This window comes from Octopus sinensis, linkage group LG15 (assembly GCF_006345805.1).
Source record: "Octopus sinensis linkage group LG15, ASM634580v1, whole genome shotgun sequence".
Taxonomy (NCBI): Eukaryota; Metazoa; Mollusca; class Cephalopoda; order Octopoda; family Octopodidae; genus Octopus; species Octopus sinensis.
The window spans coordinates 41,747,903-41,761,991 of record NC_043011.1 but is presented as its reverse complement, the minus strand read 5'-3'; the positions used below and the strand labels follow the sequence as shown (position 1 = coordinate 41,761,991).

Genomic DNA, 14,089 nt, shown 5'->3' with positions numbered 1-14,089 from the left:
GGCTGGATTCCTAAGCATGAGCAAACGGGACTAGGGATGTTATCTCACCATCTCACTCTTGGTCCGACCCTTAGGTGTTCTGTCAGTTGTCTCAGTTAAGAATCACTCTGGTGTTCTTTCCTGCAACATTCCAGCAAGAAGACAAAATCTGATCCAGCTACATTGTACCCTGGTTTGAGGATATAAACTAGACTTAGGAGTGGCTGTGTGGTAAGTAGCTTGCTTACCAACCACACGGTTCCGGGTTCAGTCCCATTGCGTGGCACCTTTGGGCAAGTGTCTTCTACTATAGCCTCGGGCCGACCAAAGCCTTGAGTGGATTTGGTAGATGGAAACTGAAAGAAGCCCGTCTTATATATGTGTGTGTATATATATATATATATATATATATATATATATATATGTATGTGTGTGTACATGTTTATGTGTCTGTGTTTGTCCCTCCAACATCACTTGACAACCGATGCTGGTGTTTTTACATCCCCGTAGCCTAGCAGTTCAGCAAAAGAGACCGGTAGAATAAGTACTGGGCTTACAAAGAATAAGTCCTGGGGTCAATTTGCTCGACTAAAGGCGGTGCTCCAACATGGCCGCAGTCAAATGACTGAAACAAGTAAAAGAGTAGGGGTTAGGGACCCTGAGAAAGGGTCCAATAACAACAACATTAGTTTTTAAATTCAAAATTCCAGCAGTGAGACCCAAACTGAGGGGTTGGGTCCTCTATGTTGTCACTTAGACTATTAGAAATAGCAGCCAAATATCTTTAATCACAGACAGGAGGGAAGGACAAAAAAAGTAATGAAATGGAGCAATCATTACCATGTAGAGGTTTACTCATTAGTTTGGTGGTACTGTGGGGTTTGGCTATTTGTAAAATATGATTCATTAAGGCTCCAAGGTTTACAATTACAAAAAGGGGGAACGACAATGTGTGACATTCATACCGTGTTCAAAGATAGCAGCAATGTAAATGAGGTGGGGGGTAGGGTGACAACCAGGAATTGAAACTGAGTCGTGTACCAAATTCACAAAAAGCTAACTTTGATTGCCTTCATTCAAAGAATTGGTCCATCAAAGACTGACGTGGGCCCGAGTCTAAACAACAACAACAGCAGCAGCAGCAACAACAACAAACCGAATTCTTCAACTAATGAGTCACGAAATAATGTAAAACTTCATGAGTAAAACTGCTTAAAGAAATAAACAAAATCTGAGATAAAATAATATAAAGCAATAAAATTTGTCTGCTAACAGATTGTTCTGGAAATCAGATAAGATGGAATTTTAAAATTATGGCCAAAATGATTGAAGAATCATTTGCAAAGATGTTGCCATAGAAATATGTTGTGGAATTCTAACTCCTTGATCCATCTAAATCCTCACTGTAAAAATTGCTTCAATAAAACTATGATTGAATGAATAATAAAACATCAACGTCCAGAATGCTGGCCAACAGCAGTAGTAGCAGTGGCAGCGGCAGCAGCAGCAGCAGAACTGAGGAAGAATCAATGACGTCAGGTAACCAGCAAGAATATGGCACACAGGTCTGTGGGATACTCAACCACTCGGACATTAATTCAGAAGTACGTAACTAAGTTGATTAAGCACCTAAAACCTCACCATTGAATGACAAAGATTCACTTTACAAAGGCAGAGTTTTAAAAAGTAAAGGTCTCTTAAAACTATATTTTCATCTTAGATGAAGGACCATTCTATATTAAGACTGCCGTCTGTGTTTCATACTAAAATTATATACACCATTAAAAGGCATGATGCTGCAGAACTGTCTGAGATAAATTATGTGCATACACTTAGTATGTTTATCTCAGAGAATTCTATTGCAGCATGCCTTCTAACAGTGTATGTATTTAGTAATTTAATGTGATAATCAAATGTGGATTTTAAATTAACTCTTTATACAATTAAAGCAGCATTTTTCTAAATTAAGGGTTTTAAGAAATAATACTACTTAAATGAAAGCTAAACTTTCATTTTACACACATACACAAATCTCACCTGATTTAGAGATTTAACCTTTTAGTATTCAATCCGGCCAAATCTAACTCAAAATACTTGTTTTATGCTCAAACCAGCCATATCTGGCCTCTCACACCTACCCGACAGTGTCATTGTAAAAAATAAACAATCATAACATTGAAATCTGAAAGTTACGAGATAATGCCAGATTAATTCAAAACAATGTGATTAAATAAGGATTTGATTTGACAGAATAATCTGAATGCTTAAGGGGTTAAGGAGTGATAATCCATTAAAACTATTTTTGCATTTTTGACAAAAAAAAAAAGGTAAATATTTATGAGAAATTGGTGAGCAGAAGAAATATTACTTACGCCGGAATGGTACAGAGGTAAATCATCACCTTCTTATATTGTTCATCTGTGATTTCTGGTATCCCAGGGACATCGGGAAATGTGAGAATCGGTGCTCCGTTGCGAGCCTTGCCACCTAGTGGGGAAAAAGAGCGAATGAGTCAAAGAAAGGGGAGATAAATGATACAACTCAAGGCAGATAAACAAGTAAAGGAAAAACAAATTTAGTGTAACAAAAAAATTAATAATTGAGGAATGGTTAAGGAATGGTAGAATTGTTAGCACATGCCAGACAAAATGGTTAATGGCATTTCATTCTTCTTTATGTTCCGATTCCAAATTCCACTGAGGTGGACCTTGCCTTTCATTCTTTTGAGTACCAGTGGAACCCAGGGGTCAATGTAATCGACTGGTCAACTTCCTTTGAAACTTCAGGCCTTGTGCCTACAGTAGAAAGGATTTTGGGGTCAACAAAATATGTACCAGTTAAGCACTGGGGTTGATATGACCAAGTATCTCCACCCACTCCAACAATTTCAAGGAGGAGGAGGAGGACCACCACGGTAAAATAAGTACCAGTTTTGCACTGAGGTCAATGTAATTGACTTAATCCCTTCCCCCAAATTTGAGGCCTTGCGCTTCCAGTAGAAAGGCTTATTATTATTATTATTATTATTAAGGTGGCAAGCTGGCAGAATCATTAGCATGCCAGGCAAAATGCTTAGCAGTATTTCGTATGCCGTTACATTCTGAGTTCAAATTCCACCAAGGTCGACTTTGCCTTTCATCCTTTCGGGGTCGATTAAATAAGTACCAGTTATGTACTGGGGTCAATGTAATTGACTTAATCTCTTCCCCCAAGCTGCCCTTGTGGCGAAATTATTATTATTATTATTATTATTATCATTATTATTATTATCATTATTATTATTATCATTATTATTATTATCATTATTATTATTATCATTATTATTATTATTATTATTACTATTAAGGTGGCGAGCTGGCAGAATTGTTAGCACGCTGGGCAAAATGCTTAGTGCCATTTCATCTGTCTTCACATTCTGAGTTCAAATTCCACAGAGAATTGACTTTGTCTTTCATATTTAAGAGATGAGGAATTATGTACATTATTTACAATTGACGGATATTTGTCCTCATTAGGAAGGGCATCCAGCTGTAGAAATACTGCCAGATCAGACTGGAGCCTGGTGCAGCCTCCTGGCTTCCCAGACCTCAGTTGAACCGTCCAACCCATGCTAGCATGGAAAACGGGCGTTAAACGATGATGATGATGATGATTTTGTTTGCTATTAACACAATGTTTCGGCTGATATACCTTCCAGCTTTCATCAGGAGTCTTGGGGAAATTTCGAAGCTGGGTTCTGATCCCTAAGTTATTTTTCGATATTATTATTATCACTATTATTATTATTATTATTATTATTATTATTATTCAGGTCACTGCCTGGAATCAAACTCGGAATCTTGGGGTTAGTAGCCCGCACTCTTAACCACTATGCCATATACCCGTGTAAATAATGTAAATTTTGTCTTTCATCTTTCCAGGATCGATTAAATAAGTACCAGTTGCATACTGGGGTCGATGTATTCAACTAGTCCCCTTCCTCAAATTTTAGGCCTTGTGCCTTTAGTAGAAAAGATTATCATTATTATTCACGATTCTGCTGAGTCACCCTCTCACCTACCATCCTGACTATAATCGGTTCATAGACATAAATCCTGCCATAATTCTTTACTTCATCATTAATTAACATTGGTTACATTCCTGTCTAAAAGGAAACTGTTTTCTTTGTCTTTTTTTGAAACTTTTTACATAAATTGTTGCTAAATTATAAGTTTCCACAACCTACATCAAAACAGCCACATTGAAACATGTGCTATTTCATGTGTATATATAAGTATACATCTGTGTGTATGTGTATCTATGCATGGGTGTGTGTGTGTGCTTGTATACATGTATAATGTATGTCTATATTTCTAAATGTGCATGAATATGTACATAATAACTAAATGTGTATAAATTCATGTGTGTATATGTTTGTGGGGACATATATAACTACAGATAGAGCAACAAATTGCTAGATCTGCTAACACATACAAATACATGTGTATATTTATGCTATCATATATGCATGTGTGTGTGTGTGTAGTGATTAAAGCCTGTTCATTCCATCTTTTGTGTGTGTGTATATATATACATATATATATATATACATATATACATACATATATATACATACATACATACATATATATACATACATATATATACATACATACATATACATACATACATATATATACATACATATATATACATACATACATAACATACATACATACATACATATACATACATACATACATATACATACATACATATACATACATACATATACATACATACATATATATATATATATATATATAATATATATATATATATATATACATGTATATACACACACATCATTAGGTTGATAGATATAGATATATATAGATAAATCTGAAATCTTTCATCTTAAACTCAACTTTCCCATAATTATTAATTTTTTTTTTTCACTTCTAAATAACAAACAATGATATTCTACAGAATTTCTGTCCATCTCGTTTGTATCTTACCTACTAATTTCTTCACAATTACAATTTCACTGGAATCAAAACAAAAAAAAATGTCTTCAAATATATTTTCAATAAATAACCCATTCTGCATGTTGTTTCTTCATTGTAATAGTTTTAAAATGTTTTATTAAAACTTTTTTTTTTTTAATGTCTGTTTTGGAAAATACGAAAAAAAAAAAAATGTAAAAGCAATGATGTGGCCAGGATTTTATATTTGTAAAATCTCGTTTGTTTTGGTCGACTGATGCACAACAATTTGTTAAAATTATAGACTGAGCTGCAGCAGTTGTTGTTACAATTGTGGTCGGTGATTCAGTCCTTGTCGCCATTCTCATCATCATTGGTGAAGGCACGTGGTTCAGTGGTTAGGGTACTTGGCTTACAATCTTAAGATCACGAGTTCAATTCCTGGCAGCACCTTGCATCCTTGAGCAAGGCACTTTATTTCGCATTGCTCCAGTCCACTCGGTTGGCGAAAATGAGTTGTACCTGTAATTCAATGGGCCAGCCTTTTCGCATTCTGTGTCACACTGAATTTCTCTGATAACTACATTAACTGTACATGTGTCTGTGGAGTACTCAGCCACTTGGACATAAAGTTGGTTGATGTAAATTTATGTGCAATGTGTACTCACTTTGAATCAGATGACAAAAATACACGCAGCCCTAGCTGCAGTAGTTTTGTACCTGTTTGTGTACCGGTTGACACAACTATACACTATCATTCATGGAATCGACAACAGAGGCCACCATGCAAATTTCAAGGAATCTGACAGGTTTGTTAGACTCTTCATCTAAATATTTCCAACTCAGTTCAAGACTTCATCACCATAATAGTATAAAAGCAACAGCTTTGGCAGTTACACCACCATTTCCACTATGACTTCCTATCAAATTCCTATGGTCTTTCACAGAATTTACTGTCGAATCCAGTCATGCCAGTTTCATTGAATTTATGGCCCTCGCAGTGATGACAGTTTACATAAATAAACAGCGCAAGCTTTAAAGTCGTTGATGTAAATATAGACCGAAACGGTGCCATGCACTAATTGTTAATCTTGGCTGAGATGATTACCGTTGGAGCAATTTAGTTGCTTGATAAAAATCCGTTGTCATGGGGTTAATTTTGTGAGCAGGCTATTCTATTCATCTGATCAAAGGGATATAACAAAACAATACAACAAAACAATAACAAACCAAAAAATAGTCAATGGTCACAAAAAAGTAAAATAAAACACCACCACCACCACCAGCAACGACAGTGGTGGCAACAGCAGCAGGTGATGACCACAAAAGCTGGTGTTACTCTCCACCCCCACCGTCTTCCTTACTCTAATTAGAGAAACTCCAAGACAGGATAGACTTCCCAACAACACGTCACAATGAGGGAAACCTATATGTGGTTAATTAAAGTGCTAGAAATAACAGCTTCCTCTAAACAGGTCATATCTGACCCAAATACTCTACATGTTTTATTATCAAACTGGCCAGATTCAGCCTCTCACACATGTCCTACAATGTCATTCTAAAACCAATCACATCATCAAAATCTCAAAGCTACGAGATAATGAATGAAAAAGCATTATATTTCACGAAGCAATCTGAATGCTAAAGGGCTAAAGAATGAAGGACACATCAGATGATGTAGCCCTTGATGGACTGTGTCTTGATAAAATACAGGATGGTCATGGTAGGAATGTTTAAGGATTGTAGGCCTGTCCAATGAGGGATCACCTCAGCCTACACAACAATGACATACGTTACACCCTAGCATACCTGTTATGCAATTAGGACTGACCCGGGGCTAAACAGTACCATCTACGACAACCACTGCCACAACACTCAACACCACCGCCTCCACTACAGCTAACTTCCTCACCCCCACTTGCCACAACCACTACCACCCAATACCACTCCACACCTGTTATGCAATCAAAACTGACCTAGCTACCTTTAGATTGGTATTGTGCCAGTTTGGAGCAGAGCCCAAACAGAGAGGTCAGCTGGTCAGACAGACAGACAGACACCCAGGCAGCCAGACATCTGGCCAACAAACCAACCAGCCAGCCAGCCAGCCAGACAACAAACCTGTCTAAGTATCTCTCAGCCAGCAAGGATAAGCATTCAAAACACAGTTGTTGTTGTTGGTGGTGGTGGTGATAGTGATCATGGAAGCAATGAGGGTGGAGGCAATGAGGGTGGAGGCAATGAGGGTGGAGGCAATGAGGGTGGAGGCAATGAGGGTGGAGGCAATGAGGGTGGAGGCAATGAGGGTGGAGGCAATGAGGGTGGAGGCAATGAGGGTGGAGGCAATGGTGGTGAGTGATGATGGTGTAGGTGGTAATTATGGTGTAGGTGATGATGATAATGAAGAGGAGGAGGTGGATAACAATAGCACAGATGCCGGTGATGATGAGGAGGATGAGGGTAATGACCACCAATATGATGATGACAATGATGATGATGAGGAAGGTAATGAGAATGATGATGATGATGATGATGATGACGACTATCAAAACTAGATTTTCTAATTTCTTCAATTGAAAAAAAAAATCAAATTTTGTTTAATTTTTCTTTCCTTTCCCTTATATTTTATATTTAAAAAAACAAACAAACAAAAAAACTTAATTGTTGTTTTTGTTAAAGATTAATGATTACTGATATTAGTATTAACGATTAGTAGATCTATAAAGTAATTTTACTGTAAAACTCCGTCCTTGATGACAAATCAATTAGCTATAATTATTAGCTTTGTTTTATTTTCACACCATACATATTAAAACAATAATTACATACACAAACACGATGTAATGAGAGATTAAATTAATTAAAATAAAAAGGATAATCCTTTCATAAATTTTAGATGTTTATAGAGTTAATGATTTAATCTAGTTGCTGGATAATTTAAATCAGTGGTTCAAAACCAAGGTTCATAGATCCTTCGGGGTCTGTATGACCTTTTGGGGTTCACTCTTACAATACATAAAATATTTAAACAATTTTTTATACAATAGGCATAGGAGTGGCTGTGTGGTAAGTGGCTTGCTTATCAATCACGTGGTTCCAGGTTCAGTCCCACTGCGTGGTACCTTGGACAAGTGTCTTCTACTATAGCCTCAGGCTGACCAAAGCCTTGTGAGTGGATTTGGTAGACGGAAACTAAAAGAAGCCTGTCGAATGTGTGTGTGTATATGTGTATACATTTGTGTGTCTCCAACATCGTTTGACACCCGATGCTGGTGTGTTTACATCCCCGTAACTTAGCAGTTCGGCAAAAGAGACCGATAGAATAAGTACTAGGCTTACAAAGAATAAGTCCTGGGGTCGATTTGCTTGACTAAAGGTGTTGCTCCAGCATGGCCACAGTCAAATGACTGAAACAAGTAAAAGAGTAATTCCTAATAATATTTAATCATAAAAATATAATAGGATTTTTTAAAGCATTGAATAGCTATTAGGGTTTGGTGGAATAAAATAGGAAACAAAGGGGTCCAGAGGTAAAAAAATGGTCGAGAACTAAATGAATGAGAGGCGAACCTCCCTCCTGGATAGGCTGCTAGGGCATTCAAAGGTAATTTCTATTTTAACCCTGTAGCATTCAGATTACTCTGTCAAATGTAATATTTATTTAATCATTTGAATTCATCATCCATTAGCTCATAGCTTTGAGATTTCAATGTTGTGATTGTATATTTTTACAATGACATTGTAGGGTAGGTGTAAGAAGCTGGATCTGGTCAGTTTGAACAGAAAACAGAATGGTCAGTTTAAAGAATGTAGGTGTTGGTATGGCTGTGAGATTATAAAGTTTACTTTTTAACCCCATCAACTCAGGGCAAGTGTCTTCTGTTTTAGCTTCAGGCTGACCAAACATAAACACCATCACCATCATCATCATTTAACATCCCTTTTGCTATGTTTGCATGAGTCAGATGGAATTTGTTGAAACATTTTTCTACGGTCGAATGCCTTTCCTGTCACCGACCCTCATCTGTTTCCAAGCAAGGGAATAATATTTTCTTAGGACCAGACATTTTTGTCACAGAAGACTGGAAATGCACAACAGTGCTTGTACAATGATGATGATACTTATTGACAACCATCACAATGTCAAAACAAAGGTACACACACACACACAAGTATGTGTGCATTCATTATTTATCATCATCCCTTTGGCCTGATATATAAAGACATACACTATTTATACTTACATACATACATCATCATTTAATGTCCATTCTCCATGCTGGCATGGGTTGGACGGTTTGACAGGAGCTGGCAAGGCTGGAGGGCTGCACCAGGCTCCAGTCATCTGTTTTGGCATGATTTCTATAGCTGGATGCCCTTCCAAATGCCAACCACTTTACAGAATGTACTGGGCGCTATTCACATGGCACCTGCACAGGTACTTTTTACATGGAACATGTACACACACACACACACACATACACACACAGTGATATTTTGAAACCATTAGGCAGTCCAGACATCACTTATGTGGACACTCTATCCAGGATTTGGAGTATTTTATTATATATGACTCGAGTTGAAAATTCCAGTACAGCTTCCTAGCATAACACAAAATAGCACATATACATAAATTTACATTATATATATATATATATATATCCAAGGGAAAGGCAAAGGGGCCAATACTGCTTGGCACCAGTGACGTCACAACTCATTTCTGCAGCTGAGTGAATTGGAGTATTGTGAAATAAAGAGTCTTGCCCAAGAGCACATCACATAATAACCCAGTCTGGGGAATCAAACTTGCTACATCATGATCATGAGCCTGAAGCTCTAACCACTGAACTATATGCCTTCACATACACACACACATATATATATATAAATACATACATGTGTGTGTGTGTGTGCTTCCTCTTGGCAACTAGTACTGGTTTATTTACATCCCTGTAACTTAGCAGTACAGCACAAGAGACCAACAGAATAAGTACCAGACTTTAAACAAAATAAGTGCTGAGATTTGATTTGTTTGACTAAAACACTTCAAGATGGTGCCCCAGCATGGCCACAGTCTAATGACTGAAACACACAAAAGAGAAAGGATAACAAGAAGCAAACACGTTTCTGCAAACGTTCCAATAGCAGAGATTGGCTGTGAGTCTGGATGGGCACATTACGAGCATCTTGTTCCATTTGGCACTGACCCATGATTATTAGAGCATGGCTTCTCTGTATACAGCTTAACGAATCAAACATGTTAATTATGTATCATACATTATCACTACTTTATATTTCTTCTTTTGTGCTGCTGCTGAACTGAACTGAAGTGTATCGATGATGACGACAGCCTTGACCGCTGTACAATAATAATGGACTTGGTTGACCGTTATGTAATGATGAACTTGACCATCATGTGATAATGGAGGTGTGGACTTACGATAATTAGGATTTCATGTGATCACAGGATTGGCCTCACATCATAATGGATATGGTTGTTTCATTATAATGGACTTAGCCATTGCATCACATAATGGACTTGACTATCATCATCATCACCATCATTTAGCATACATCTTCTATGTTGGAATGGGATGAATGGTTTGACAGGATCTGATGATTCCATGAACTGCACTATGCTCCAGTGTTTTTGGTAAGGTTTCTATTGTCTGATGCCCTTCCTAATGCCAGCCACTTTACAGACTGTACTGGGCACTTTTTTTTACATGGCACCAGCACTATAATAGACCTGATCATCACATGATAATAGGGTTAACTCCACCTGATAATGGAACTAGCTACTGTACAAGAATAAAATGTCCACCTCAGTTATATTGTCAACAGGGATCTGGCTGGACAGTGGTTTAGCTTGTGGACACTGGATGGCATTTAGTAGTGGTAAGAAGTTATAGATTTGCATACAAATACGACATATTAAGATCCAGGCGGTCAGAACTTTAAATAACACTCTTACTGTCTACAGTGTTCAGGGCAATTCATCAGAAAAAGTAACCAGAAGTGCATGAACAAGACATGGGATATGCACAAGGATTGAACAATGAAGGAATTGTTTAAAAAAGGGTGGGGGCATTAGGTGTATTGTTGGCAAATTACAAGAAGTATGGAAGTTTTTAAGGATGCAGTGTCCTGACAGCTAACAACTGATGTGGGTAGTTTATTCCATGCTCAGCAATTCTGAGCATGAAAAAATGTTTTCCAAATCATGGGTGCTGTGTTTATTGATTCTGTAAGCATGTACATGAGTGTTAGACATATGGAATTCGAAAAAGTGCCCATGGTTGTTGTTGGAAAGATGGTGGATAATCTTGTGAGTGTCTGCCAAGTCACTTGCCAGACGTTGAGACTTTAATGTGTTCATGCCCAGGGAAACAAGACATTCAGAGTATGATAGAGGCCTGACGCTGGTTATTTGTCTGGCTGCACGTTTCTGAATGGTTTCCAGGAGATTGATCTGCTGAGCAAAACAGCGGTTCTAGACTGGTGATGCAAACTACCAAATCACCATTGTTATGAAGACAATGTTGTAGCTTCCAGGTAGTGGCTTGACCTGCAAGAAATAGCAGCTAAATCTGCTTCATATTTCACTACACTGTCTTAAAAAACAGGACTGACCCAAGTAAGGCCTCTAATGCCTTTGATCAGAAATCTGCTAAATCAGGGTTGACCTAGGGCTAAACAACAAACATCTTGTTATATGAAAGTAATATTGGAATGGATTAGTTACTAGGCCACTGAATCATAAATTTACATTTTTGTTTTCAAGAGTACAGCTGAGTACTGGGTACTCTGGGGCTGGGGGCAAAAGGCTTTATTATAGTATTGGCCTTAATAAACTTCACAAAACTGATAATATTGATTTTGAAGACAAGAACAAGGATCTGTGTAAGAGTGGGGGGATTTAATTAAATTGACCTCAATATATAACAGGTATTATATTGTATTGGCCCTGAAAGGTGGTGGATTAGAGCATTGGACAAAATGAATGGTATTGACCAGACTATTGGATATTGTTATACATCGCTGGTCACAGTACGCTTTTGCATTGTTTAGGCTTTCGAATGATGCCATCCTGCTGGCTAGGTGAGCAGGCTAATATTCTCCTTAAATGGAAGGCTATCCTGTCACAGAGTATACCCATTTGCAGCTGAGTGGACTGGGGTAATGCGAAATGAAGTGTTTTGCTTGAGAGCACAACATGCCACCCAGTCCTGGAATCGAACTCATGACCTAGCGACCATGAGTGCAATACCCGAACCACTAGGACACACACTGTAATATTGGACAAAATAACTTGCACCATTTGTTTTGGTTTTCTATATTCTGAGTTCAAATCCTGCCAAGGTTGACTTCATCTTTCATCCCTTCAGTGGGTTGATGAAATAAAGAACCACTCAAGTATTGGGGGTCAATGTTACCAATTAAAATCCTCCCCTCAAAACTGCTGGCTTTGTGCTTATTTTTATGACCCTAGGAGAGTAAAAGTTAAAGTGGACCTTGGCAGGATTTGAACTCAGAATATAAAGAATCGTAACTACACACCACTGCATTGTATTGATTATATATTACTGGGTTGTAAGAAAAGAATTGAAATTACTGTCAGACAGATCTAAAATTGTATTTCTAAAATAAAATATTTTGACATAATCTAAATTGTATTTTGTTAATTGGAATTATAGTGTAATTGGTGGTGATGATGATGATGTAGACGATGTATGGTGATGATGATGATGTAGACGATGTATGGTGATGATGATGATTGGGTTGATCAACAAATACAAAAAAAAATCAATGATTGAGAGAGAAAGAATGTGTGTGTGTGATATATATATATATATATATATATACATATATATATATATATATATATATATATATACATATATATATATACATATATATATATATATATATATATATATATATACATATATATATATACATATATATATATATATATATATATATATATATATACATATGTAGTTATATATATATATATATATATATATATATATGTATATGTGTATATAGAAAAAGAGGGGGATAGCTAGCCCTCCCTCCCTCCCCTCCATTCTGCTACCAATTCCAAACTTAGTGTTGATAGCCGTTTCCGGATTGTCACAGTGAAAGTGAACTGCTGACCAATGACAAAAATGAGTCATCTTGATAGTTGGAGTCTCTTTGCTAAACACTGTCCATACTACAGCCTACACAACTACCACACTGTCCACAGCATGATTGCATTACGTAAACCACCACCACCACTATAATCTGTGTACTGCCACCACAACTACCACATTGTGTATGCTACAACTACAACCATCCTAATACTATTCTATATTTTAGAGATTTTACAATGGACGGAGAGGTGTCCCTGCCTTGTTTACTGTTACCACAACTTTTGACTGATGTACTCTCCAGCCTTCATCAGGTGTTCTCGTGGAATTTCGAACCCAACCCTTTATTTGACTAATGGGGTACACTGTTCTCATTCCTAAGGTATGTTGCTGACGTGGACATCTATCTGTCCATTGTAAATAATGTACAACCACCATACTATGCATCACTATGTATACCAGCATCACTATGTATACCAGCATCACCAGCACCACTACCACTACAGCCTACTGTACACTCCTACAGGACAAACCCCACCACAACCTTTGCAAGCCAGCAAGTGGACAATCTACATGCTTGTTCCACCTGCTAGAAATGTCAACCAAAATCTCATTCGAATCACATCCTTTTGTCTTCAAAACAGACCCCACCCCCTTTACAGGTCGAATCACATACGACCTCCTTCACTTTTGGAAGAAGAAAATAAAAAAAAAAAACAGGCATAGGTGTGTGGTTAAGAAGCTCATTTTGCAATTATGTAGTTTTTAGGTTCAATTCCACTGTGCAGTACCTTAGGTGGGGGTCTTCTTCAAAAGCTGCAGACTGACCAATGCCTCATGAGTGAATCTATTTCTTTACTACCCACAAGGGGCTAAACACAGAGGAGACAAACAAGGACCGACAGACGAATTAAGTCGATTATATCGACCCCAGTGCGTAACTGGTACTTAATTTATCGACCCCGGAAGGATGAAAGGCAAAGTCGACCTCGGCGGAATTTGAACTCA

The 14,089-nt window shown here is 37.4% G+C and overlaps 1 protein-coding gene across 21 annotated transcripts in view; it reads right to left on the bottom strand.

Moving 5' to 3' along the window:
- LOC115219718 (guanine nucleotide exchange factor DBS) overlaps window positions 1-14,089 on the bottom strand; it is a 387,397-nt gene that overhangs the window by 182,671 nt on the left and 190,637 nt on the right. For all 21 annotated transcript variants that reach the window (XR_005002229.1, XR_005002230.1, XR_005002231.1 and 18 more), the window contains one exon: window positions 2,352-2,466. Coding sequence is in view for 18 of the 21 variants with exons in the window: in XM_036509664.1 (XP_036365557.1) it covers window positions 2,352-2,466 (115 nt within the window). In the remaining 3 variants the exon portion in view is untranslated. The remainder of the gene's footprint in view (window positions 1-2,351; window positions 2,467-14,089) is intronic.